This window comes from Anguilla anguilla, chromosome 2 (assembly GCF_013347855.1).
Source record: "Anguilla anguilla isolate fAngAng1 chromosome 2, fAngAng1.pri, whole genome shotgun sequence".
NCBI classification, from domain to species: Eukaryota; Metazoa; Chordata; class Actinopteri; order Anguilliformes; family Anguillidae; genus Anguilla; species Anguilla anguilla.
In genome coordinates this window covers 18,362,038-18,385,203 of record NC_049202.1, presented here as the reverse complement: position 1 = coordinate 18,385,203, position 23,166 = coordinate 18,362,038, and the positions used below count along the sequence as shown (strand labels likewise).

Genomic DNA, 23,166 nt, shown 5'->3' with positions numbered 1-23,166 from the left:
AGTATTTTTAAAATATATAAAACACTTGATCTAATGACTGATTTAAATCGCAATATTGAATGAGAAACTTGTGGTGGTCCAAAGATAACGACGGCCAAATATCAGCCCGGAATTTAATATTTCCGTACTGTTTCTGCACATGTCAGTTCTTGTTCTTGCTTTTAAAACGTCCTCTAAAGAAATAGAGTGATGGGGTTAGTGTGAAGGGTAGCAGATTTATGCTAATATTTGCTAACTAACAGCCTTTTATTATTTAAATATGACGTCTAGGGGTACCCCGAGTCGCTTTCTGCAAAGTGTTCTTCAAAATGGTGTGGGACGATACGTTTGTCAGCTGAAGCGCATCTCTCTTATATTCTCAAAGAAGGCGCAGAGTTCACTGGGAGTCAGGTGAGACTTATACTAGCCAGCTAGCTGGGCTAACCCCATTGTAATAATAATTATAAACTTTGTAGTTATGACATCGTAGTGAAAGATATTACCAGTGTATTGTTAATTATACAGCTTTTTGTTTGGCTGCTTGGTCAGTTGAGTAGTTCGCTAGGTAGCATGTAAAAAGGCGTGCTGGCTAGCTAGTTGCATTGTAAATTCACGTTTTTTATTTAATTTGCCAACTGATTAGAAAGTTGACACGAACGATTGTGGCAGGTACGCGGTATTTGTGTCGAGGTGACTTGCAGTTTAGCCCTACTGTTGCAAGATGATAATATAATATGGCTACAGGCCGGCTTATTTGTCAACCTGTCTATGCAGCTAGGTCACCATGTATATTTTTGAGTCTTCTTAATGCTATTTTGCTAATCTGTCCAGCTAGATTGCTACATCAGTGTGTTTCAAAATAACACGCCACGGTCTCGTTCATCTTTGCAATGACAATTTTATTTTTTGTCGCAGGGAATACATTGAAGAGGGTGTAGTGGATTTCGCTAAAAAGAACCCGGGGACGGTGGTCTATGTCTCGCCTCAGTCCTGCAGGATCCCCAAAATAGTCGCAGAATACTGTGAGTACTTTCTTATGCATAAGTGATTGTTTGCAGAATATATCTTTCTTCCAAAAAAAGTAATTTTGCTGCGATTATTGATTTGCGTTTTTTTCTGTAGCTAGGTGGCGCGCGTCTCAAACATTTTCTGATATGTCTTTTTGATCCAAGTGTTTTTTTTTTTTTTTTACATAAACGCCGCACATCAGTCGTCATTGTGGTTTTAAAAGTTATTATTACACTACAAGTCCGCAGGCTAATAGTCTAGACTTGTGGGCTGTAAGCACGGTATTACTTTTTGACAGGCAGACCCTGGTCGGCATGCCCCTTTGTGCTTTGTGCTCTCAGTAGAGTTTGCTTTCAGTATTGTTCTTTACCGACTGCTTCGTTTTTTAGGTTGGCGATTTAATATAGATATTTAATGCATCAGTAGCTACAGGAGGTTCCCTATTTTCTCTGGAGATGAGATCTAATTGGGTTCAATTAACCCAATTGGTCTAATTAGGGGGTAGAAATGTGTGTGAAGGGAGGAGCTTGTACCCCTGGGAGCAGGCTGTTGTCACCCCCAGATACTGATAGTGAATGCTGCTATGCCTTTAATAGTATAGTAACCACACAGCCGGTTACTATTTTAATGCAGCTTGTCCCTCATTCGTCACTACATATTTACATGTATAATGACACACCCTGCAGTTAGCTTGACAATCCTGTTTAAAATTGGCATTCGCTGTAATTTTCAGTTGAAGACACATTATATTACTGATGTAATCCCTGATAAAAAACAAAACTGTAGCACCCATTCCATTATGCACTTAGTTATGCCAGACAGAACAGTGTCACTGACCTGAAGTGAATTTGTAACCTCACTGGAATAATTTTGCTCTTATTTTTGTATTGATATGTGCATTATAGCAACCTTATTTAAAGTGAAAGGTGTCCCAGAGACAATTGGGCTGAGTCTGTCCAAACCCCTTGGAGACTATTTCACAAATTACTTGACTGTACAGAATGTAGATGTCAAGGAAAAACAGTCCACCAACCTTCACTCTCTGCGTTTGATAGCTAGGCTATATGGAGAGGAGGTTATAATCTCTGACACCCAGGATCAAGACCGTGTACTTAGTCTGACACAAAGATGGACACAGCAAGAGCTGTTGCATGAAGAAATAATAGAGACATATAGCATTATGTCTGATGCATATGTGTACATGTCACTGAGTTTGGTGGATAATTAATGGATTTTTCACAATCATTGTTCAGTGGCCATCATACTGTGACATTTTTCTCTCTTTGTAGTGGGAGTTTGTAGCATCACATATGGTGGTGTTTTTTCTTTCTTTCTTTTTTTAACTCTCCATCCTGGGATCTTATTTATCATGGAAGTCCAATCTGTTTCTGGATTTTGTGCCAGCTTCTGCTCTTAATTATTTATACGCAACCCATTAACTTACTTGAGTATCAATTGCTAATACTTTTTATTTGACAATTTATGGAACATACCTGCAATAATTTATTGTAAAGGCAAAAAGTATTAGACCACCTATGTTTTTTTTAAAAACCTTTCAGTAGAAGAAGAATTCAGTTAACTTGCGGGTATTTATTGAAATTTATTTAGACTGACGTGTACACTTACGTGTATTTATTGAAATTTATTTAGACTGAAATCTTATCTACCTTAAATTTTTTAATGCCACAGGTAGCCTAATACCACTGGCCTGTAGTGTACGTAAAATAGGCACTAATGTTACAAGAAATATGACAAGGAAGAAGGAGTTAGGCTTAGATGTGTGGGGCTAAGTAAACATTGTGGCAAGAGGGTTATTCCCTGTGATAACTTGCAAATGAGCTTAAGATTTCCTGGTACAGTGTTCAGCACACACTCAGAAGGGTGCGGCTGATGGGCAGGAATGAGAGACCAGGAAAAGACGAGGAAGAGGAAGGATAACATCAGAGGTAGAAGACAAATATATTGTGGTGTGTAATAATAGAAACCATCATAAAACTGCACCATCTTTTGCTAGACAACACAAGATATTTGTCTACTGCCTCTTGATCTTCCTGGACTTCTCCTTTTAACATTACTGCCCATAAGCTGGGCCCTTCTGTGTGTGTACTGAACTCTGCACCAGGAAAACTTAAGCTTCTTTGCAATTTCTCACTGGGAATGACCTTCTTGCCACAATGTTTACTTGGCCCAACACATCTAAGCCTAACTCCTTTTTCTTTATTGCCTATTTTACTTGCACAACAGGCTACCAGTGTTTTCTTTTTTTAATTTTTTTTTTTTTACATAAGGTAGATAGGATTTCACTCAATTTAATTACCTCTCCACCTCCCTCCCACCCCTCTACCTCCCACTTTGCAAAATGATTGGATAGACTTTCAATAGTTTGTTTAATTAAAGCCAAAGGAGGCTATTTCAAGGAAAGTCATGTCTAAGATTTTGCTTTTAACTAAAACTTAGGTAGAAATAGAACAAAAAAAGTTTATGCTTTATTTTGTTATTCAATAAATGGGAATTTAATAAATTAATTATTTTCTACCTAAAGTTATTTTTTAAAAACACATGTGGCCTTATACTTTTGGCCTGTACTGTATATATAGCGCTGGTACACCAAGAAGTGGTCACGGTGATGCAAATTTGAAAGTCATATTATGCGTCGCATTTGGTGTCAAATGGTAGGTAAGTGTATATTCTCAGAATAGGAAGTCAGTGCAATTTACAAGCACTTTCATATGTGAAATGATGGTTGAACATACATCTTTCATCATCGTATCATCTTTCTCTGTAAAGTGTAGACCCAGTAGAATTCATAAAAGTATCAAAGTCACTTTTTTTTTTTTTTAGAAATCATTTAGCCAAATGCACTCTTTTAAAAAGTCATTAATTTAATGTCATACTGTTACGATATTTGTTGGGGAGGAAGGGTGATAAATGTTCATGAATTATTTGAATTAATTAATGAACAATTAATACTTGAAAGGATTGACATTAATGACTGCAATGTCATGACAGAATGATATTTTAATATGTTCATATGCAAAGCAAGTTTGGCATTGTGACAACATGGTTGTAGTTTTGTTACTGTTATCATTTTTGTTAATTAATAGTCTAAATGTACAATTAAGACTCGTCATTCTATTACTAGGAAGAATTGATAGTAATGACAGAAATATAATGATAAATTGATATTTTAATGCGTTCGGGACAATGTTGAATTTCATCCATCTTTTCTTAGAAGTGTCCCCCAGGTGTTTCGAGAAAATGATGTATAGACAAATATAAAGGTTTTAATGTGGGTTTATGCATACCATTTATTCTCTATTCTGGAGCACACCAAAATGCATCAGAAATCATGAATTAAAACATTTATTTGACATTTTCCTTAATCTTGCATGTTTCTTCAGCTCAGTTTCCACCATTCTGGGGGCTCCAAAACACTTTATTTTAACAGTGTGGACTTTCAGTGAGGTGAAACAAAGCAAGCAAAAGGTACTTGATTCTGAATAGCTGGCCATCATCTGCAACACGTTTTTGTGTTTTAATTTAGATTTTTGTCTGGGCTGATTTTTTCAGTGAACATCTGTCCTGGCTGTATTCACCCCTTTCCAGTTTCCCACAATGCATTGTGTTTGGTTTATCTACAAAACTGTGGATTGAGCTCATTGCGTAATTGCAGGGTTCCCAGGACGATGGACGATAGAGGAGAAAAGGGCTGAGATTTTACCTTTTGTCCTTCTTCACCTGATCCCTCTATTTATCCGTGTTTTTGTTTTTCTTTTTTGCCTCTGTGAGAAGAGGGATCAGATTGTTGCGTTTAGCTCACGTACGCAGCTTCGGGAACTTGTCCCAGGTTTGCTCCAGTTTCGCGGGGGTTATTCGCACGCTCTCGCCGAAACCTCCCCGGCTACGTCATTTGCCTGCTCGCACGGCGACGTCTTCCAGAGAGCTTGACGGCCTCGATATCTAATTCTGTCCTACCGGTAGAGCTGGGGAGGATTAACACCCGATCACTTAATACCAAGCTGCATAACGACGGCAGCTTTGTTTACGCTGTGAGATTCTGAGTCGCTTCTGTTTGCTTGTGAATGGATCAGCGTGTAATGACAAACGGCTCAAGTTTTACGCACTTTCAGCAGGACCAAGCAGCCGGGATATCCGTAGATCCCTTTAAAATGCACCTCCAGTGTGTTTGCACTCCAGTGTAAAATTAGCTTCAACTCATTTTAGGTGCATTTATATAAATGTAATTTCATTTATTTTAAAAGAAAGATGAGACTTTGTAAAGAGAGCATTGTGTGTGCATTCAAAAATATCCTTTGGTCAGGGTGCCTGTGCGTGCGTGTATGTGTTCCTGTGTGCTTGTGCTTGTCCATGTGCGTGTATGTATGCGCACGTGTGTGCATGTATTTTTGTCTGCTCGTGTGTGCGCACGCGTGTGTGTGCGTGTGCGCTTACATTGCGTGCGATTGTCCCCGCAGTGAACGGAAACGTGAGGGAGGAGATGGTCACGGCGAAGCCGTCGCGGGAGGTGGCCGCGCTGGTGCAGAAGCTGTCGGAGCAGTCGGGCCTGGACGTCATCCGCATCCGCAAGCCCTTCCACACCAGCAGCCCCAGCGTCCAGGGCCAGTGGCACCCCTTCACCAACCGGCCTCCCTCCATCGGCCCGATTAAGCCACAGGACTCCCAGGCCCAGTGAACGGGACAGCAGGGGTCCGCAGCCCCCCCCCCGCTGGCGGCGACCTCGGCCACAAATGCACCACCGTCGCCCTCCAGTAGGGGGCGATGGAGGGACAGTGCCCCCATCCAACCAGTGCTGCAGCACGACTGAAGGAGAGGCAAGAGTTTGGCTCTGACTGAGGAAGGCCACACTACTCAGTTCTCTATTATCAAGGACTGAACAGATGCATCCCGTCTATGAAATGGCAACTCGAGAAGCGTTTTCAGCACTGTCGTAATGTGTTACAGCAAATGAGATCAAGTTGTCTCACCTTATGACAGTGTGACAGGCTTGCTGATGGAATAATTTCATATTGGCCTGGGGGAGATGAGATTGTCCAATCCAGTAGGCTGCAGGCTCCATTTTGGAACCTGTACCTGTTTGTGTTCTGTGTAATAAAGTGGCTGCTGTTTTTTGATTGACAAACAACTCCTTTATTGTGTCTGTGAATGAGTGTTTTTAGTTGAATGCTGTGAGCTCCTTTGTTATGTCTGTGAATGAGTGTTGTTTTAAGCTGGGTGCTGTGAACTCCCTTGTGCGTGTGAATGAGTGTTTTTAGCTGATTGCTATGTCCTGCTCTCACCTCAGTAAAGCCGATCTTCCCGGCAAGCTAGATTTGCACCAACAGGAAGTACGCTCGTCTCAGGTGTGCATCCATTACTGAAACTGAGCCTCACGCAGTTTAATGCTGCTTGGTGTCGTATTTCTTGTGGATTAGATTTTCTTCAAGACTGAAGGGCTCAGAGCATTAGCATTTGCCAAGCACTCTTATCCGGCATCACTTTAGCCTACCTCCGGGTACTCTCACAATGCGGTAACACACGCTATACTTCTAGATGCCAGGTTCTCTACCAGACTGTACCTTGCCAGGCAATTTGATGGTGCTATCCCCATCTGGACTTCACACTGGCAGTCACCAGGGCCTGTATCATAAGGCGTCTCAAAGCAGGAGTGCTGATCTTGGATCAGCTTTGCGTTTTAGCTCATAATGCAGAAGGCCAGGATACGGACAAGGTAAACCTGACCCTACGTCAGTACTCTGAACGCTAATCTGAGATGCTGCATCAACAGCGGCCCGGGTGTGGAGAGAACATTACGAGCTGCTCGCTCTGTACACAGCCTTCAGAGCACAAGCGAAAGCACACAAGATGCTGTGGCTAAACCACTTTAAACCAGACCTGAAATCCTCTTTGTTGTTTGTTGATCATTTTACGAGCGCCCGTCTGACAGGTTTTTGTCGTTCACAATGGCCAGCCAAGGTGAGCATGCTTTCCAGAGAGGAATTCTGATGTTATTTAAAGGATGGGGTGAATGTGCGTTTCTTCCATTAGTTATTAGTTAGTGTCGAAGTTCTAAATCACCTTGTGGCAGAAAGTATACTGTGTTAGCGCATTTTGATTCCTGCTGAGCTGACCGGTGCTGGCTAATGAAATCCAGCACAGGCTCTGGCAGTGCCTGACGAAGGCTTGTCTTGCTTGTCATCTTAAAAAAAAAAAAAAAAAAAATGACTGCAAATCTGGACATGTTGAGGGAAAAAAAAAAAATCTAAATGAGGATCTCTGTTGCTAAGCAACCGCTGTGTGCGCCAGTGCTGCCCTCTCCAAGCTCCTAGCTAGGGGACGTGGCTGATCTCTGAGACTTCGCCCTTCGTCAGAATATCGAGTCGCATAACGAAGTCATAATAACGACGTCTTAATTAGTCGCTAATACCAAGGGGGCTGCGGTGCCCGGAAGATCTCGGCGCTCCGGTCGCAAGCGGCGCTGCGCCGGAGCCAAAACCAGAGCACCGCGGGCTGGCGGAACAATCTGGAACGGAGTCCCGACAGCTGAAGCCCCAGCTGGGCCATAAGCAGGTTCTGTCAGTGAAACCTGGGCGTAAATCCCACACCCTGGGCATCGGCTTTTGGGACTTTGGAGTCTTCAAGTCAAATTGGGCTTTCGTGCCCGTATTCCCAAGTCCTCACAACGAAAATGAGTATTCCATTTCTCCACCTGCAGTGATCTAATCTAGCCCAGTTTATCACAGCTGATCCTAAAGTTAATCACAATCACAAGGGTCGGTCTGTACCGTATGCTCTTTCTTAAAAGTCATTTAAATACATTTTCATAATCTTGTTATTTTTGCGCAGAAGTAGGGTTCTCAATGGAAAGGTCCATAAACTTTGAAGAATGTCAACTGTCGTTTTATTTTTTGTTTTTATGACATTTATCAGTTTACCACAATGTGCTGTCAGCACTAAATAGCACTAAACATTTTTGTCACAAATGTTGACGTGCTGCAAGTATACGTGTCAAACACGCTGTCATGGCTCACCAAGGTTTGTTAAGGTGACTTATCCCCTCCTCCTCCATTTTAAAGAGCTTTGTCCTTGAAATGATTTGAAAGGTTTGCCATTCATTAAATAATTCACTAATATAACTTCAGTAGATTCACCAGATGGAAAACATGACCTTAAATTTAGAGACTACTGACCGGTGTGAAAAGGAAATGGGCAGCAAATAAATCATGCATACTCCCTCAAGAGCTAATGAATGTATGACACATCTGCCAAACATAGTGAAGCTTTGCCAAAAAAAACACACTGCACACACTGATGCCACGTTTGAGTTTATGTGTATTTTGCAAAATGTTACAGCTATCAGAAAAAATGTCACAGTAGCCCTCTAGAGATTTCTTTTAAATCCATGTTGACAGTCTTTCCCTCCAAAGTGCATCACCCCATTCCACAAAATTGTTTTTTTTTTTTCTTTTTTAGAAAACGTTGAAAGGAACCGTCTTAATTATGAAAATAGAAGTTTGATCAGTTCTTGCAGAACAACACTGTTGAAGGCATTTACAAAACTTAATTTTTATACGTGCTCCAAACATCTTACCAAAAACCTGCAGCCATGGAAAAATAATGCTGCCAAAATGTCATCCTTACAAAGTTGAGGTCCCCAGTCTAATGTTTTTTTTGTTTGTTTGTTTTATTTGATTTGACCTATTCACAGTTTTTTTCCTAATATGGCATGCAAATGTGTAACGGGAAACTGGGGAAGGAGGAATCCATAAAGACTGAAAATAAAAACGGGTTTGATGTTAAGAGAAATAAAGTGGATTAGAGCCTTTTTTTAGGGCCTGCAAAAAGTATCCAAGAGGCTTTGCCAGATGGAAGCCAGTCCCCCTGAAAAGGAGTTTTATAAGGAGTCAATGGAACAGGAAATACTTCGGCTCAGTGAGTTCACACCTGCCAGTTCTCAAGTCGTGTGGCAAGTATTCCTTTTGTCCCTCCACCTGACCCGTCTACTGAACCTGGCCACTCCTCTCCCAGGCACTGCTCCAAGCTCCGCCCCTCAAAGGTAGGGTAACGCTTTGACGCCCACACTGCCGGTAAGCTGTCATTACCATGCTGAGTGCTTTGTGATGAAGGCAAGCTGGAAGGGGACACCGTCAACAGTGCAGAGCCACGCAGCAACAGGAAACAAAACACTCCATTTCCCAGTGTTCTTATCTGCAATGGCCAGGACAGGATCCGAACGTGAGAGCCAGAAAGCATCTGCAGAACACTCTCCTCACAGTCTTATCCAGTGTAACTGTGTGAATAATGTGGCTTTTAATGAATGGATATTAAAATATATACGCTATTAGGCTATGAAATAAATTAGTAAAACTGGCACAGAACACAATACATTTCCTGCTGTTATTATTACTATAGTTTGGAATGGCGATCTATGATACAACCACTAATCAAAATACATAGGACCTACAGTATTGAAAGCCAGTGCATGAGCTGAAAGGTTTTTCACGGTTAAAAAAAATACAAGTAGAACACTCTCTTTCCACTGGTCTTGAAAATACATACACTTACATAAGAACAAGTATTTCAGTTTGTACAGTGGTACTGCTGTAATATTTACACTGATATGAGTTCAAACCTTACAACAGCATCCCATAGAACAGGCCAAATATGCAATGGGAGCAGTACGCAAACTTTAAAACAGGCTTCAGAAACTTTTTAAAAGAAACTAACTAGGACACCACTGCCTACTCCCTCCCCAGCTACAGTATGTTTGGGGGAGCTGGATCCAACAGACGGAATCTCTGGGATTTAATGTCATCAAGGTTACCTCTTCTGCAGATGCCAGAGGAGTGAAGAAAAAGCAATGCTGGAATGGAATTTGAATTCCTCGCTGAATAAATAGTGTCTCGTAACCTACCCAGGAATCAATCAACATCCAATAAGCTCCATGCAATATAGAATTTGAGAGTGGTTGTTTTCAGAAAATTTACTCTTGGGAGGAAGGGAGGGGGGCAGTGGGGGCTAGGGGTGTTAGAAAATCTGGGGGGGTCACATAATTTGCAAATCCTCCTCCCCACCAATAACTGCTCTGTCTCTTGAGTAATACTGGGCTAATGGCACATGTGCCTCCCCCCCCCCACCCCCCATCCCTGCTGCACCCCCTGACTGGGACTATATATAGAATGTGTATCTGGCTTGCCTGTAGAAGCCTGTGCAGGACATTCTGTTAAGTAGGTCCTTATGGAACAGAGAATAAGAGCCAGCCCCATCTGAGAAAATATGGTAATTTATGTGAAAATACAGGAAATATATCTTTAATTTAGATTGGAAATATGTAAATCACATTGCTACTTCAGTTAATGCAATTCTGTGCATGTACAGTACTGCAGACCAAACCATCATTTTAATTTCCTTTTCTTAATCAGTTCGTAATCAGTACAGCAAGTTAGCACATACTCCTTTTTAAAAAATGAATATTTTGAGTAGATTAATAATTATGTAATTTTTACTTAAAAATACCAAAAGCATCATAAATTAAGCAGACCTATAGAAAGGAATCGTGGTGTAGGCTACAATGGAAAGCATTGCCCTACACATCACCGTGTCAGGTCGATGGAATGGCTTCTTTTAAAGAAATGTACACATTGAGAGGGCACCTTCTGTGCCGTGAAATTCATATTCTTTAAAAAGAGTTGGTTTCAGTTTTATCCAACCCAACAACACCACCTCCCACCCAAAACAAAGAAAAAAAAGAAAAATAACATGAAAACGTACAACATGGATATTGTACAAACTGAACAAAAACTATCCACAAAATATAAACCGTAAACCTCAAACAGCTGGTGCATATCCTGTATCACAAATACAAATGCAACCACCACATGATCATGAGCAAAGGGTCCCTTGTGTTCTTTTCTGGTAAAAAAAATAATAAAAACAAGCGAAGATGTAACTATTATTAACCATTATATCAAATTGGCACATTAGGAAGTCTCAGGCACATAGGGCACCATGGGTGGTGTCCAACACTCAACACTTTCCTTTTAGTTTTTCTTTGCTTTTGATTTTCCTCACATAAACACCCTAGTCCACAATTAATAAACAGTGCTATTTGTTTCTGGATGTTCTCTAACGAAATCAACATCTTTTCCCTTTTCAGTGTTTTGATACCTGGTCGTGTGTTCGCTTGGTACAAACACTGTCGGACAAACATCGTGACTCAGCTCATGAAGTACAGCGTGGTTTACAAAAACAAGACAGGCCACCCACAACGGTCTGCTTTGAATAATGTGAAACACAAAGCAACACCTATAATCCTAATCTACAAAACAGTGCAACGTAAATGAGAAATGCTCATACTGTGTTCCATTGAACCATCCACAGTAAACGCTTAGTGCAATATCTGTAAGATTTAAGCCAGCGGTCCACTGGGGACATTGGCAATCACTATCTTCAAATAGGTATTGTGGGATTCAAATTATTGCAAAGCAAGACTGATACAAAACGACAGCTTTCTAATATTTTATTTTTCTTTGTGTGTGTCTGTCTGTCTGTCCATCTGTCTGTCTGTGTGTCTGTCTGTCTGTCTGTCTGTGTGTGTGTGTGTTTCTGCATGGTTCTGCCAGAGTGCATATGTGTGTGCGTTAATTGTGTGAAAACCGCCAACCACCCAGGAAGTAAGTATGTCACACAACCTCAGGGATTTCCTGTGAGATGGACACCAGTTCCCTTTCGAGCTCAACAGAGCCTCATTGTCCTGTGGTTCACAGGTGGGGTGAGATGCAGGGAGACAGCACAGAGAGATTTGTTTGATCTTGTTGAAGCTTCCTTAAAACTGTCCACCACAATTCCAACTGTCCACACCTCCTCCTTTTCCATGGGAAACGGCCTGTGACAGGTTTAATCCTAGGAGGTAAAATAGCCCACTCCAGGCCCAGCCAGTGTGTAAATTCCTTCATATCTAAAGAAAGAGAAAAAACACACATTATTCATAACAACCATTCTGTGGACCAATCAGGAATAAATAACCAAAAAAATATACAGAACCAGGCATCTCCTGTCACCTTGTTAAAAATATTTTACACTCTTGTCTACGTTGTTTAGATGTTTACACTTGAGAATAAAACTATTTGTTAGTTTCTTCTCCAATAATTCCACATATGAAAAACAAAGAAAAGAGTAGTTTGCCTGCATGTTTTATAAAACTATTCTCAGTGCATGAGAAACACATGTACTAAAGTGTACATTCACGGCCGTAAGTGTCCATAAATGCTTGTTTTCTACCTCAGTATTTTTTAAAAATGGGAAACGAAGCTAGCATTCATCAAAGCTAGGCTATGCTGCATCCCAGCTCATTCGCTGCTCCTGAAGCATTCTGGCAGCTTTGGAGAGCACCATTATTTTCCATTATTTCTCATTCAGGTGCACAGGAGTGAGGAGAGAACGCCGTGTGCCAGCGCGGCCGGACCTGTTGCGGCACGCCGGAGTCAGTCGTGCGGCCTGCGGACGTGCGTACGTGCATACGCGGTGTACCGCTACCGCTGTTTACCCACGTCAGCGAGCGCGGGCTGGGGTGCTTATCTACGGATCACAGGGAAGGTCAGGGACCCTCTGAAGGCTAGGTCTAATTGATTAGAGGGGCTGTCACGGTCACACCATTTCCCAAGGGGGGGGGGGGGGGGAGGGGGACAAGGGTGGCAGAGGGAGCTGAAAGCCAACAGACTTGTGGTACAGTAGAGTGGGGAGGGGAGGAGGAGAGGGGAGCACAAAGAGGGCAGAGGAGGAGATGGAAGGACAGGGGAGGTAGAGGAGGAGATGAAAGGAGAGGTAAGGGGAAGGAGAACAAGGGGAGAGGAAGTGATGGAAGGACAGGGGAGGTAGTGGAGGAGAGGGGAGGGAAGGAGAATATGGGGAGAGGAGGAGATGGAAGGAGAGGGGAGGGAGAGGAAGCTGGATCCTGACAGATGTGCAATAGAGCAGGGAGGAGAGGGGAGGAGGAAAGGAAAGAGCATGAAAGTGAAGGAAAAGAGGAGAGAGAGAAAGAGAGAGAGAGAGAGAGAGGAGCTCCTGCTTGCAGCGGCCCTGTCAGTTACACGCGGCATCTCCCTCAACTGAGCCGCGGCCCCCGACCGAGTCGATCCGGGCTGCCGCTTTTCTCCCCGTCACAGAAAAAGGAGAGAATCGAGAGGCGGGAAACATTACCGCCAGCCGAGACGCACCGTGACAAACACGCTCGCCGGGCACCCAGCGGCGCCGGGCGGGACGCCGTAACAAATCGCTCCACCGTTACCGCAGGGCGCCGTCTCGTGAGGCTCTGACTGACAGGCTCTTTACGCCGCCTTCACGGAGCACGCGGAAGCTTCCGCGTAATTCATCAGCGAACCGCCCGCAGCGTCAACGCTGCTGCAACGTTGCAGAAACGCTGGAACAACTTCGCGCATGCGGCGAGGGCACACTTCCATGTGTCAGGACCTTTGCATTGCAAATCTTATACGGTTTGTGTCATAGAGTGATATACCATATCAAAATGACATATTTAAATGATCACTTTTTATTGAATGATACAATGTAACAAAATCTTTTAGAAAAATGTTTACATCGTTAACAGTGTTGGTTTGAACAGGTGATGGACAACACAACATTTCGCACAAGCACGCATGCAGTTCAACTGTTGCTTACCTCTGGTACCCCTTGCGTTTGAAATTGGGCCCCGCTATCTGGCGCCCCCTATGTTCTGGTGCAGTTCACGCGGGGGGCTGTGAAAGCGGTCCGGTTAGTGACAGGGATAAGGGGTTTACTAATACTGGTCGCCATGAAGCTCAAACAGTATAGTGATCCATATTGTCAGTCCAGGATGGTAGGGGAGGAAGGGATTGGCGTGTAATGACTGAAGTGCTTGCAGGATCATTGACGCTTCCGAGCCTGAGCCTAATTTCCTGTGGTCATGTGGAAAGGACTCTGCGTAGGAAACAGAGTGTGGTCTCGTGCCTCAGCCACAATAAACAGGACTCAGTGATCTTCTGGGACTGTTATGTAACCACCCGCCTCCCCCCTCCCTTCTCCCCTCTCCTTCCCTCCCCCACGTGCCTCCGAGCCGGTGATATTTCCCAGCACTCCCATGATGCCCATGTCTCTGTGGCAACCAGGTCCAGACGTGCCTTTTCTCCAGGGCTACTTCCTCACCCCCCCCCCCCCCCCCCAACACACACACACACACCCTGCCCCTCCCCCGCCTTCTCACTAGTCCAAAGAGAGGCAGAGGTCAGCCTCCCAGGAAGACATGTTGAAACAAAAAAAAGTGCATCCCAACAATTAATACTGGCATCCATGCCAACTGGCATCACATTTGCTTCATATAAAATACGATTTAAAAGATTTACATGTCCAATCTTCCTTTTCGGCTTCTACACAAGCATTCACATTAGCAAAGCGGCAGCGTAATTCACTGGCTGGCTGACTGCTGCTGATTTTTCTTTTTCATCACTGTCAATATTTACATATTTTACAATGAGAACAAAAGCAAGCAAAATCAAGCTGGGGCATGGGTTGTATTGGTTGTATTATTCCATCATGAGAAGATCATCCTTCTTCCCAAAGGTGTCACTCCGGCCATCAGTGTACATATGTAGCAAGACACTGTCCTGTCTCAGCCCTCCCCCCTTCCCTCCACAAATGGAAGGGGTGGGTTGTAGTTTGTAACATAGGTCATTGCCAGCTCACTGCCCCTGTGTATATCTTCAACAATTCTCTCGTCCTCATCAACATTGTCTACTGATCCAGCAATTCTAGTCAGACCCTGCCTCTTTACCAAATTATCCACAGAGGGTCAACAGTGCATACTAGTTTCCTGAGGTAGATGTCTTTTTTGTGGGAAATATCCAGACCTAGAAAATGGTGATTACACTTGTTGAGTGTCTCCCTCAAAGAACCTTTAGTACCTCCATTTCACCATTACATGGTGAGAAGGTATGTGCCAAAGGTAGGTGATAGCCACAGATCTTGAACAACAACAAAAAATTCTCTCTCAAAGAGTCTTGAGTCAGAACTTCCTGACCAGGTAATACATTTCTTCCCCAGGGAAACTGAACTCACACTTTCTGTAAAACTGAAAATGTGACGTGGGGTTGCTGCTGCACCTGTTGAGTTTGATGTTGGGAAAACCGCAGAAGCTCTGGGGTGTAAAGACGGATAAACAGGCCCTCAGGCACTTGGGCGCGCAGTGAGACCTTCCCACCACAGGGGGGAGCTACACAGAGCTCTCGTCCGGCTTGGTCACCAGCTGGTTGTGCTTCCGCTTCTCCAGGATCTTGTTGAGCTCCTCTGTGAACGAGTGGTAGAGCGGTGAGGTGGTCTCCGCGTCGGCCTGCCGCAGGAGCACGTAGCTGTTCCCGTTCATCTTGCGCAGGACGCTGGGCAGGGTGGCCGAAAGCCCGTTGACGTACTCGGAGGTGGGCAGGGGAGGGGGCTGTGGGAGCGGGGGCGCTGGCGTGGGTGGGGAGGAGTCCTTGTTGGGCGACGCCTGGCCCTCGCCCGGCACTATCTGCAGGAGCCCGTCGGGGCCGTCCCCACCGTCGCCGCTGCCCCTGGCGCCCGGACCCTCCCTCTTTCCGTTGCAGTGGCTGGAGACGGTCTTGAGCTCCATGTGGGAGCTCCTCTTCCTGTCGAGCCGGAGGCCCTGCACGGAGTACTTCCTGCCTCGCCTCCGTCCCTGCACGCAGAAGGCCACGTAGAGCAGGACCACCGACAGCACCACACAGAGCCCGCCCAGAATCACCACTAGGGAGATGTACATGACCTCCATGTTCCTGTAGGTCTGGAACTCCGGGCCAGCAGGCAAGGGGGCAGGGGGAGAGGGTGGAGAGGGAAGGGGCTGTTCGGTAGGGTTGCTGGTGGGGGGAAGGGGCGTGGGTGAGGAAGGGGGGTTCATCTTCATAGTAGTGGTGGTACGTTTAGCGCCCGAAGGCGGGGTCGGGGGAGGCGAGTCGGGCCGGACTGTGATGGTGTAGCTGGCCGCTAGCACCTGGACCTGGTTCTCCACGGCGAAGCAGCGGTAGTGGCCACTCTGCTCGACGCGGGCCCCAATAATGAGCAGGCCATCGTTGCCGACGCGATACCCCGAGTTGAGCCCATAACCCTGCAGCTCTCTGCCGTCCAGTGTCCACTGTGGGGAGGCCAGGTTGGACTGGAGTTCACATTGCAGGAGCACATCATCCCCCTCCATCACTGAGCGCGTGCGGTGGACTACTGCATCTGAGGACGGGAGGGGGAGGGGGAGGGGGAGGGGGAGGGGCCTGTCAATACATCTTTAAACAACATCCAACACCCTCTGCAACCTACCTCAGCCCCCTCCAAACTAACACCAGCTACACCCTCCACAACCTACTTCAGCCCCCTACCTAACTAACACCAACTACACCCTACACAACTTACCTCAGTCGTCTCCCTAACACCGAGCTACACCCTCCCAACTGCCCACAGCTCCCCCCACAAATTACACAGCAAACACCCCATACACTATACACTGAAAGAGTGACATGTCACATTATAAACTGAATCTCCCTCACTCACAAACGATTGAAATCCTTTTTTATTAAGTATACCTCTTTCCTTTTTATTATATATGAGTCATAAAAGTGTATTATTCACAACTGACATAAATGCCTGCATAAGCATAAAGCTATTACCTGCAATTCAGATACAAAACAACGCAAAAAAGTTTCAAGTTTCAAGACCTCATATGAGAAAGGGGCTGTGATTATTTTAAGCTGGCTGGCTAATACCTTTTTAAGGTAGTTTGTGCATGAATAGGTATTCAGAGGTTCTATGGTAATGACAGTGGATTTATGGGAAATGCTCCTGGCACTGTAGTGTCAAGAGGAAGAGAAACAGCAGGCGCTCCGTACCTTCTCCTGTGTCAGACTCGCACCCTCTGTTTCCATTAACAATGTCCTGGGTAAGACTGGATCTGTGGGAGAAGAAGCACATAATATCTGTATCCAAATCTGCCCCTCTTCAATATACACACAAAACACACACGTATGCTCACACATTCACTTAACCAAAGATTATATACCACGGCATTATGGTAGTACACTGCATACACATATATGAAGAACAGCAGACTGTATAGCAAAAATTTAGTAAGATTCCTATTTGCACATAAAAGTATTATATACATGTATATCCTGAGACTCAGCAGAAAAGGGTATCCATTTTTTGACATAATAGAAGCATCTGGGATGACAAAAACATGCTTCAGTGAAAATATTTTCAGAAATGTTATTTTTAATGGATGTCCATTGTAGTGTAGGCGCCACCATAGTAGGGTACATGGTTCCTGAGATTAACTCCAGAGACTCATGTCCCCTACAGGGGACAAATATGAAGTGCTGAGTCTAAGGAGGACACAAAGGCACACAAGGTCAATATAATTGTTTTTATGGTGAAGCAGATTCCCGCAGTATACAACAGAAGCCACTGCGCTGACTCAAACTCAAGTGGTGATAAGATTAAGGCAGTAATCCATTCACTGTAAAAGACCAGATAAGGCAGCTAGACATCAGGCGTGAGCATCACCCCGAACCCTCTCTCCTTACCTGTCCGTCACAGACGCGATCTCCACACACCCTGAGCCGTCCCAGCCGCAGAAGGGGTCCCGCGCAAAGACGCAGTCGAAACAGGAGGCGTACCGGTGACAGGTGGACAGGGGCAGCTGGAGAACTCCAGAGGCGGAGCCCACGTAGATGCTCCTCTGTTGAGGAGGAGATTGAGGTAGGTAGAGAGTTTGGATGAAGGTGGGTGGAGACAGGGGAGTGTTGGGGACAAGGGTTGAGGTGTGGGTGGGAGAGGTTGGACATGGTTAAGGTGGGGAGATAAAGATGGGGATGAAGATGGAGGGAGAGGAGATCAGGATGGGTGAGGGTTGCAGGAGTAGTGCAGAAATGTATTCATGTAACTGAAAATCAGATGGATCTATTGGAATTACACTTATGTGAACTCTGATAAGTATATACATGGAGCTACATGCAGCACCTAGAAGGTATATGTGAGTGGGTGTATGTTCAGCACCCAGAAGAGTGCATGAGTGGGCTGACAGACAGTGCCCTGAAGCCATACGGTATGTGAATGGGTCTACAGACAGTGGTCTTATTTACAGTATAAGTGGCTGTACATGCAGAATGTAGAGGGTATACGTGGGTAGTGGTACAGACTGTGTTGCGCGTGTACCTGTTCCCGGGAAATGACCATGGTGTCGATTGGCTGCGGATCCTCAAACAGCTGCAGCTCCTCTATGACGTGCACCTGACCCCCGATTTGCACAGCTCTGTGAAGCCAGCCTTCATCTGCAGAGACAACCCACAGCATTGACAAAATGTCTTCCAGAATATTCCACAGCATATGTTTTGGCTATTTTGCAAGATTTACAACATTAGCTCAGAGAAAACTACCAGTCCCATGAAGGACCTCCGTTCTTGTGGAAGAAGAATAACAAAAACATAAATCAAGCATGACCACTGAGTCTGTGTGGCTGTTGCTCTGCTCAGAAATTACACGAATGCAAAAAAATGGCCTCTTATTTTAAAAACTAGAATAAACGGAAAATGATTGCCTTCACTCCCACTGGAAAATGATTGCCTTCGCCCAGTTTCCACAGATTAACATTTCAATCAATCTCATATTGATGTAAATGTTGAACAAAAATGCTTCGCATTTATTTTCCCATCCATCAATCATCCAATCATGAATGTCACCATGGAGACAGAGACAGAGCAACAAAAGCCACCTGCCGCCACAGGACTTCCGCGTCAGCAGTGTTTGCAGAACTGGTTAATCACCAAACCGCCGGCGTCCTGCTCGAGGAGAAGCGAAACCGCGCGCACCTGTGCCGACGAAAAGGACGTCGTACGGCCGGCCGTCCAGGGCGGCCACCCGGTGAACGGCGATCTTGGTGTAGTCCACGCTCCTCTTGAACAGCAGGGGGCGGTTCTCCCGGGGTCGGACCTGCTGAAACATCAGCGGGTGCCTCCTCACGAAGTTCAGCACGTCGTCGGGCAGGTCGAAGGACGAGTTGAAGCCTTTGGCTCGGAACCGGTTGGTGATGCACTGTGGAGGGGAGAGGGTCTCAGTACAGGAGCAGCAGCGCTGGACGAAGGGAGGATTGGAAATGGGGGGTGCTGATGGGTATGGAACTAGAGGTCAGGTGGTAATCAGCTCGTGATAGGTTGGTTGCCTCTGCACTGGATGCGAGTGAAAGAGACAAGTGGTACAGTAACTCTAGGACAGGTCTACCATGATAATTGGGTATTCCAAAACAGAGTTGAATTATAATTATTGTTATTGTTATTATTATTATTATAAAAATATAATATTTCATAATATAAGCTTTCAAAAACTCAAAAAAATCAGTGATCAAGATTCATTGTCACAAATGACAGTGATGCTATGTTTACAGCCAATTTAAGAATGTTATGTTTATTATTTCTAGTTTAATCTCAACTCTGATTATGGGTTTTAGTGATCTTGATTTTGTTTGGGTACGTGTTCCTGTTAGGCTGCTTTTCCACTCCTGGTCCGTCTTCTGGCCGGTTGAACTTGTTTGTTAGCATATCCTTTCGTACAGACGCCAAGTGTCCTGGTTACTCATTAAGGGCCTCGGCTGCTTCCTCCCTTAAGTGCAGACACTCCTTCTGTCTCTTACACAATAAGGTATGCCAATGGTTCCCTACATTTCCGAAACCTCGACCAACTTAATGTGCACATATGCTTTCTGTTACACACCCATTGAAAAAGGTTTCAAATATAAAACATCAAAATGGCTGCAAGTACATGACAAAGTACCTAGTGCAGTGTATAATTTGACTGGGGCGAATGCCTTCTGCAAAGCTGTAATAGACTGTAAATTAGTTTTTTCACATGACAACTGAACTCAAGACAACCCCTCCCTCAGCCCCACCAGTGGGTCCTGACCCACAGTTTTAGAAACAACATTTTTTTTAATGGTATGCTGAGGGAATGGCCTTCAGGTCACATCAGTAAGCAGGACAGAGGGCACAGCGCCAAGACTGCATGACATCACGTGTCCTCACCGAGCCTGGTCTGGGTTCCGGAACCTTCCCTCTGTATTCTGCCCATTTCTGAGAGGAGTCCTGGCTCTCCACATAGGAGCCCTCGAAAGCCTTCTGCACATCCGCAATGGAGTACTGGCACACAGCAGATGCTTTGACATTTTTCCTTTAAAAAAAAAAAAAAGCACACCAACACAGCAGAGATTGAGGTTAATAGTTCTACAAAGAGTCAACAGAAAAATAGCCCTCTCTGCCAAGTGAAACTTGCCTCCCAGCCTGCATTACAAACAACACTAGTACAAAGACTTTACCGAACATTACACAAGGTATATACACTGAATCACTTCCTGCGAACAATAAAAAAGGAGAGATGGTTTAATATCTAGTCCTAGTGTTGTTTCTGTCTTTTTATTTTCAGAATGTAAACAAGTGTTACGTCCTATTAGCAGGAAATGATTTAATTTGCATATGTTGACCATAATAAGAATGCCTCTGCCTTCCTTTGCAAACAACCTGTTTTAACTGTTTTAACTTCCTGGATCTCTCCCCTCCCACCCTCTCAGAGAAGCCATGTGTAGCCAAATCCCTCAGTTTCATTACACTCCCTATAGGTAGAGGGAAACTGGAGATGAGTTGTTTCCTCCCCTGCGATTGTAAATCACCTAATTGATTCCAGATGAGATGGGCTGTTGGAACAAGCTGATGTGAGTGGCACCGTGTTGTCAGGGTCCCAACCCCCCCCCCCACCCACCCCCTCCGAAACGGCCTGGGCCGAGGCACAGCATTACCAATGACATTACATAACAGCACATGGAGGCGGAGCACAATTCTGTGACCTAACTGCATCTGTGATTGACAGGGAGAAGGGAGGGAAAGGGCAGAGATAGAGAAATAGGAGAACTGGGTGGGAGAGCAAAAGAGACTGAGAGTGCAACAGCAGTAAGCTAAAAAGAGAAAAAAGAAATAATGAGATGAAGAGTGTTCTAGGTAACAGGAAGAGAGAGAAGGGGGAGGGGAGAGAAAGAGAAGAAGTGGGGAGAATTATGGCAGCTCCTTCCTGCTGACTCACGCTTACCTGACCTTTAGGCTGCCAGAGGGAGGAGCGGGCTGAGTGGCGTATGTTTGTTTTTCAGCGTAAGTGCACACACGCACACACACGTACACATGCACACACCCACACACACAGTGCCAGCAGCTCTACCTTCCTCTGACATTGCCATGTGCCTCTGTGGCACGGCAGTCTGTCCAGGTGGAACACCTGACATGACCTCACCTATCCTGCAGGACATTTCTCTGTCTCCACCAATCAGATTCCGCACCACACCCCTCATTCAACTCCCAAACTGCCCAAACTGCACGCCACTATCAAATAACCGCAAGCCAGCACTTCCTGCTTACTGAAACACACATCCTTTACTGTGTGTGTCACCTGATCCATGGTGTCCACGCTTAATAGAGGACAGGTCTTTGTTCCTCAGCAGGAATTAGAATGTCAAAATGTCAATTAAAAAATGACACCGCGCATAAACTGCCTTTTTGGCAACGGAATTAGCACAGGTGGGTAGCAGTTTCTTGCTGTTTTAGTCCCAGAGCAAAAAAGATTAAAAAAGATCAAACCATATGCCATTAATACCCTGGCATTCGATTAATTGTTTTTTTTTTACATCAGATAACACTAATGAGACAGAACTCCTGTGTGCATGACTACGCCTCCTTGTCCACGGGGCTGCAGTCTCTGGGGAGGGGGGGGGGGGGGGGCTATGATGAATAAAACATGACACAGCACCAGTAGGCGGGGGAGAAAAAGGACCTCGTCAGCCCTTTAATAAAAGTTTTGCTGAAATGCAAGCAGACTGAGCTCTCCCACATTGCCACTGCTTGCTGTCTTGTCTTGGTCGATGTGAGCCGAATGTGAGTACAGAGAGCCATTGTGGATCCAGTCAAGGATCACTAAGTGCCTCAACATAATTCAAACAGATCCTTTAAGGGATTCAAATAAGTGTGCTGCTCAAACCAGTCTCTCTCAGTGAGTGATTGGTTATGGATAAGACTGCAGGGGTTATCCACTACATCCATCAAGGGAAGATTGTAGGACTGAGCAAGACTGCAGGAGTGATCCACTAGATCCAGCCAGGGAAGTCTGTAGTACTGGATAAGACTGTGGGGGTGATCCACTATATCCATCAAGGGAAGATTGTAGGACTGGGTAAGACTGCAGGGGTGATCCACTTGATCCAGCCAGGGAAGACTGTAGGACTGGATAAGACTGTGGGGGTGATCCACTATATCCATCAAGGGAAGATTGTAGAACTGGATAAGACTGTGGGGGTGATCCACTAGATCCAGCAGGGGAAAACTCTAGGACTGGGTAAGACTGTGGGGGTGATCCAATAGATCCAGAGATGAATCGGTTTGGCAGTGCAGCAGTGGAGCAGGACTAAAGGGTTGTGGAAGTGCGGTGGCAAATGAAAGCCCCACGATGGACCGTGGAAGGCTGGCTCTTGCTGGCTCTGCGTTCACCACAGGGATTGGCATAACCTACATTCATTGTTGACTGACGGGCTGTTGCTATGTCATTGTATGCGTACTTTAAGTTGGCAGTAAACTGTATTGTGTAGGCAGCTATTGTGTATATAATTATATTCCATATTTAGCAAATTGAAACAGCGTCTCCACTGAAGCACAGTAAATGGCAAAACAAGCAGGACGACCAGTCTGTCCACTTGACAATGTGGTAAAATAAAACTCACATTTGAAGCCATTTATCCATGCAGGTATACTTTCTGGTATCCTTGAACCATCGGATTCTAACTTGCAATGCAGTTTGAGATTATGCATTATTTAAATGTTTCAAACACTTAAAAACAGATGCGTGCCAGTGTACAGAACAAAATCCAAAGTGTTTGTAACACTTCACAATTCTACTAAGAAAAGCCTATAAGGTGGATGGGGATTCTGAGTAATTTAGTGAATTCTGAGGCTTATACCATAAAGATGAACAGGCAATTTACAGGAAAGCCCCAATCAAAATGCCCCATGGTGCATTTTATTAAAAAACCACTTACATTTCATAAAAATGAATACTGTGCCCAATTAGTCCACAATGACAACAATTTTAGCG

General features: G+C 44.8%; 2 protein-coding genes and 1 long non-coding RNA gene across 3 annotated transcripts in view; 1 reads left to right on the top strand and 2 right to left on the bottom strand.

Annotated features, from left to right (window-relative positions):
• The first annotated feature begins 127 nt into the window (after positions 1 to 127).
• On the top strand, positions 128 to 6,130 carry mrpl43 (mitochondrial ribosomal protein L43). The gene is made up of 3 exons (XM_035401867.1): positions 128 to 390; positions 895 to 1,001; positions 5,463 to 6,130. The coding sequence occupies exons 1-3, from the start codon at positions 260 to 262 to the stop codon at positions 5,678 to 5,680; spliced, it is 456 nt and encodes a 151-aa protein (XP_035257758.1). The 5' UTR covers positions 128 to 259; the 3' UTR covers positions 5,681 to 6,130.
• A 2,166-nt stretch (positions 6,131 to 8,296) lies between these two features.
• On the bottom strand, positions 8,297 to 14,174 carry LOC118220821. Its single transcript, XR_004764013.1, has 2 exons — positions 13,660 to 14,174; positions 8,297 to 11,941 (listed from the first exon to the last, which is right to left on the bottom strand). It is a non-coding gene; the product is annotated as an uncharacterized LOC118220821 (long non-coding RNA).
• Positions 14,175 to 14,177: 3 nt separating this feature from the next.
• Positions 14,178 to 23,166, bottom strand: part of sema4gb (sema domain, immunoglobulin domain (Ig), transmembrane domain (TM) and short cytoplasmic domain, (semaphorin) 4Gb) — a 48,591-nt gene continuing 39,602 nt past the window's right edge. Inside the window, exons 10-15 of the mRNA XM_035405132.1 lie at positions 20,067 to 20,211; positions 18,861 to 19,083; positions 18,208 to 18,323; positions 17,577 to 17,731; positions 16,884 to 16,945; positions 14,178 to 16,230 (exon numbers count right to left, since the gene is read on the bottom strand). Coding sequence (XP_035261023.1) covers positions 15,227 to 16,230; positions 16,884 to 16,945; positions 17,577 to 17,731; positions 18,208 to 18,323; positions 18,861 to 19,083; positions 20,067 to 20,211 — 1,705 coding nt within the window. The 3' untranslated portion in view covers positions 14,178 to 15,226. The remainder of the gene's footprint in view (positions 16,231 to 16,883; positions 16,946 to 17,576; positions 17,732 to 18,207; positions 18,324 to 18,860; positions 19,084 to 20,066; positions 20,212 to 23,166) is intronic.

Bases quoted from the DNA above. Each gene is read 5' to 3' on its own strand.
- mrpl43 (XM_035401867.1), top strand. From the start codon at position 260: ATGACGTCTAGGGGTACCCCGAGTCGCTTTCTGCAAAGTGTTCTTCAA. The intron at 391-894 runs GTGAGACTTATA...TTTTTGTCGCAG, and splicing joins CAGAGTTCACTGGGAGTCAG to GGAATACATTGAAGAGGGTG. The intron at 1,002-5,462 runs GTGAGTACTTTC...TTGTCCCCGCAG, and splicing joins CAAAATAGTCGCAGAATACT to TGAACGGAAACGTGAGGGAG.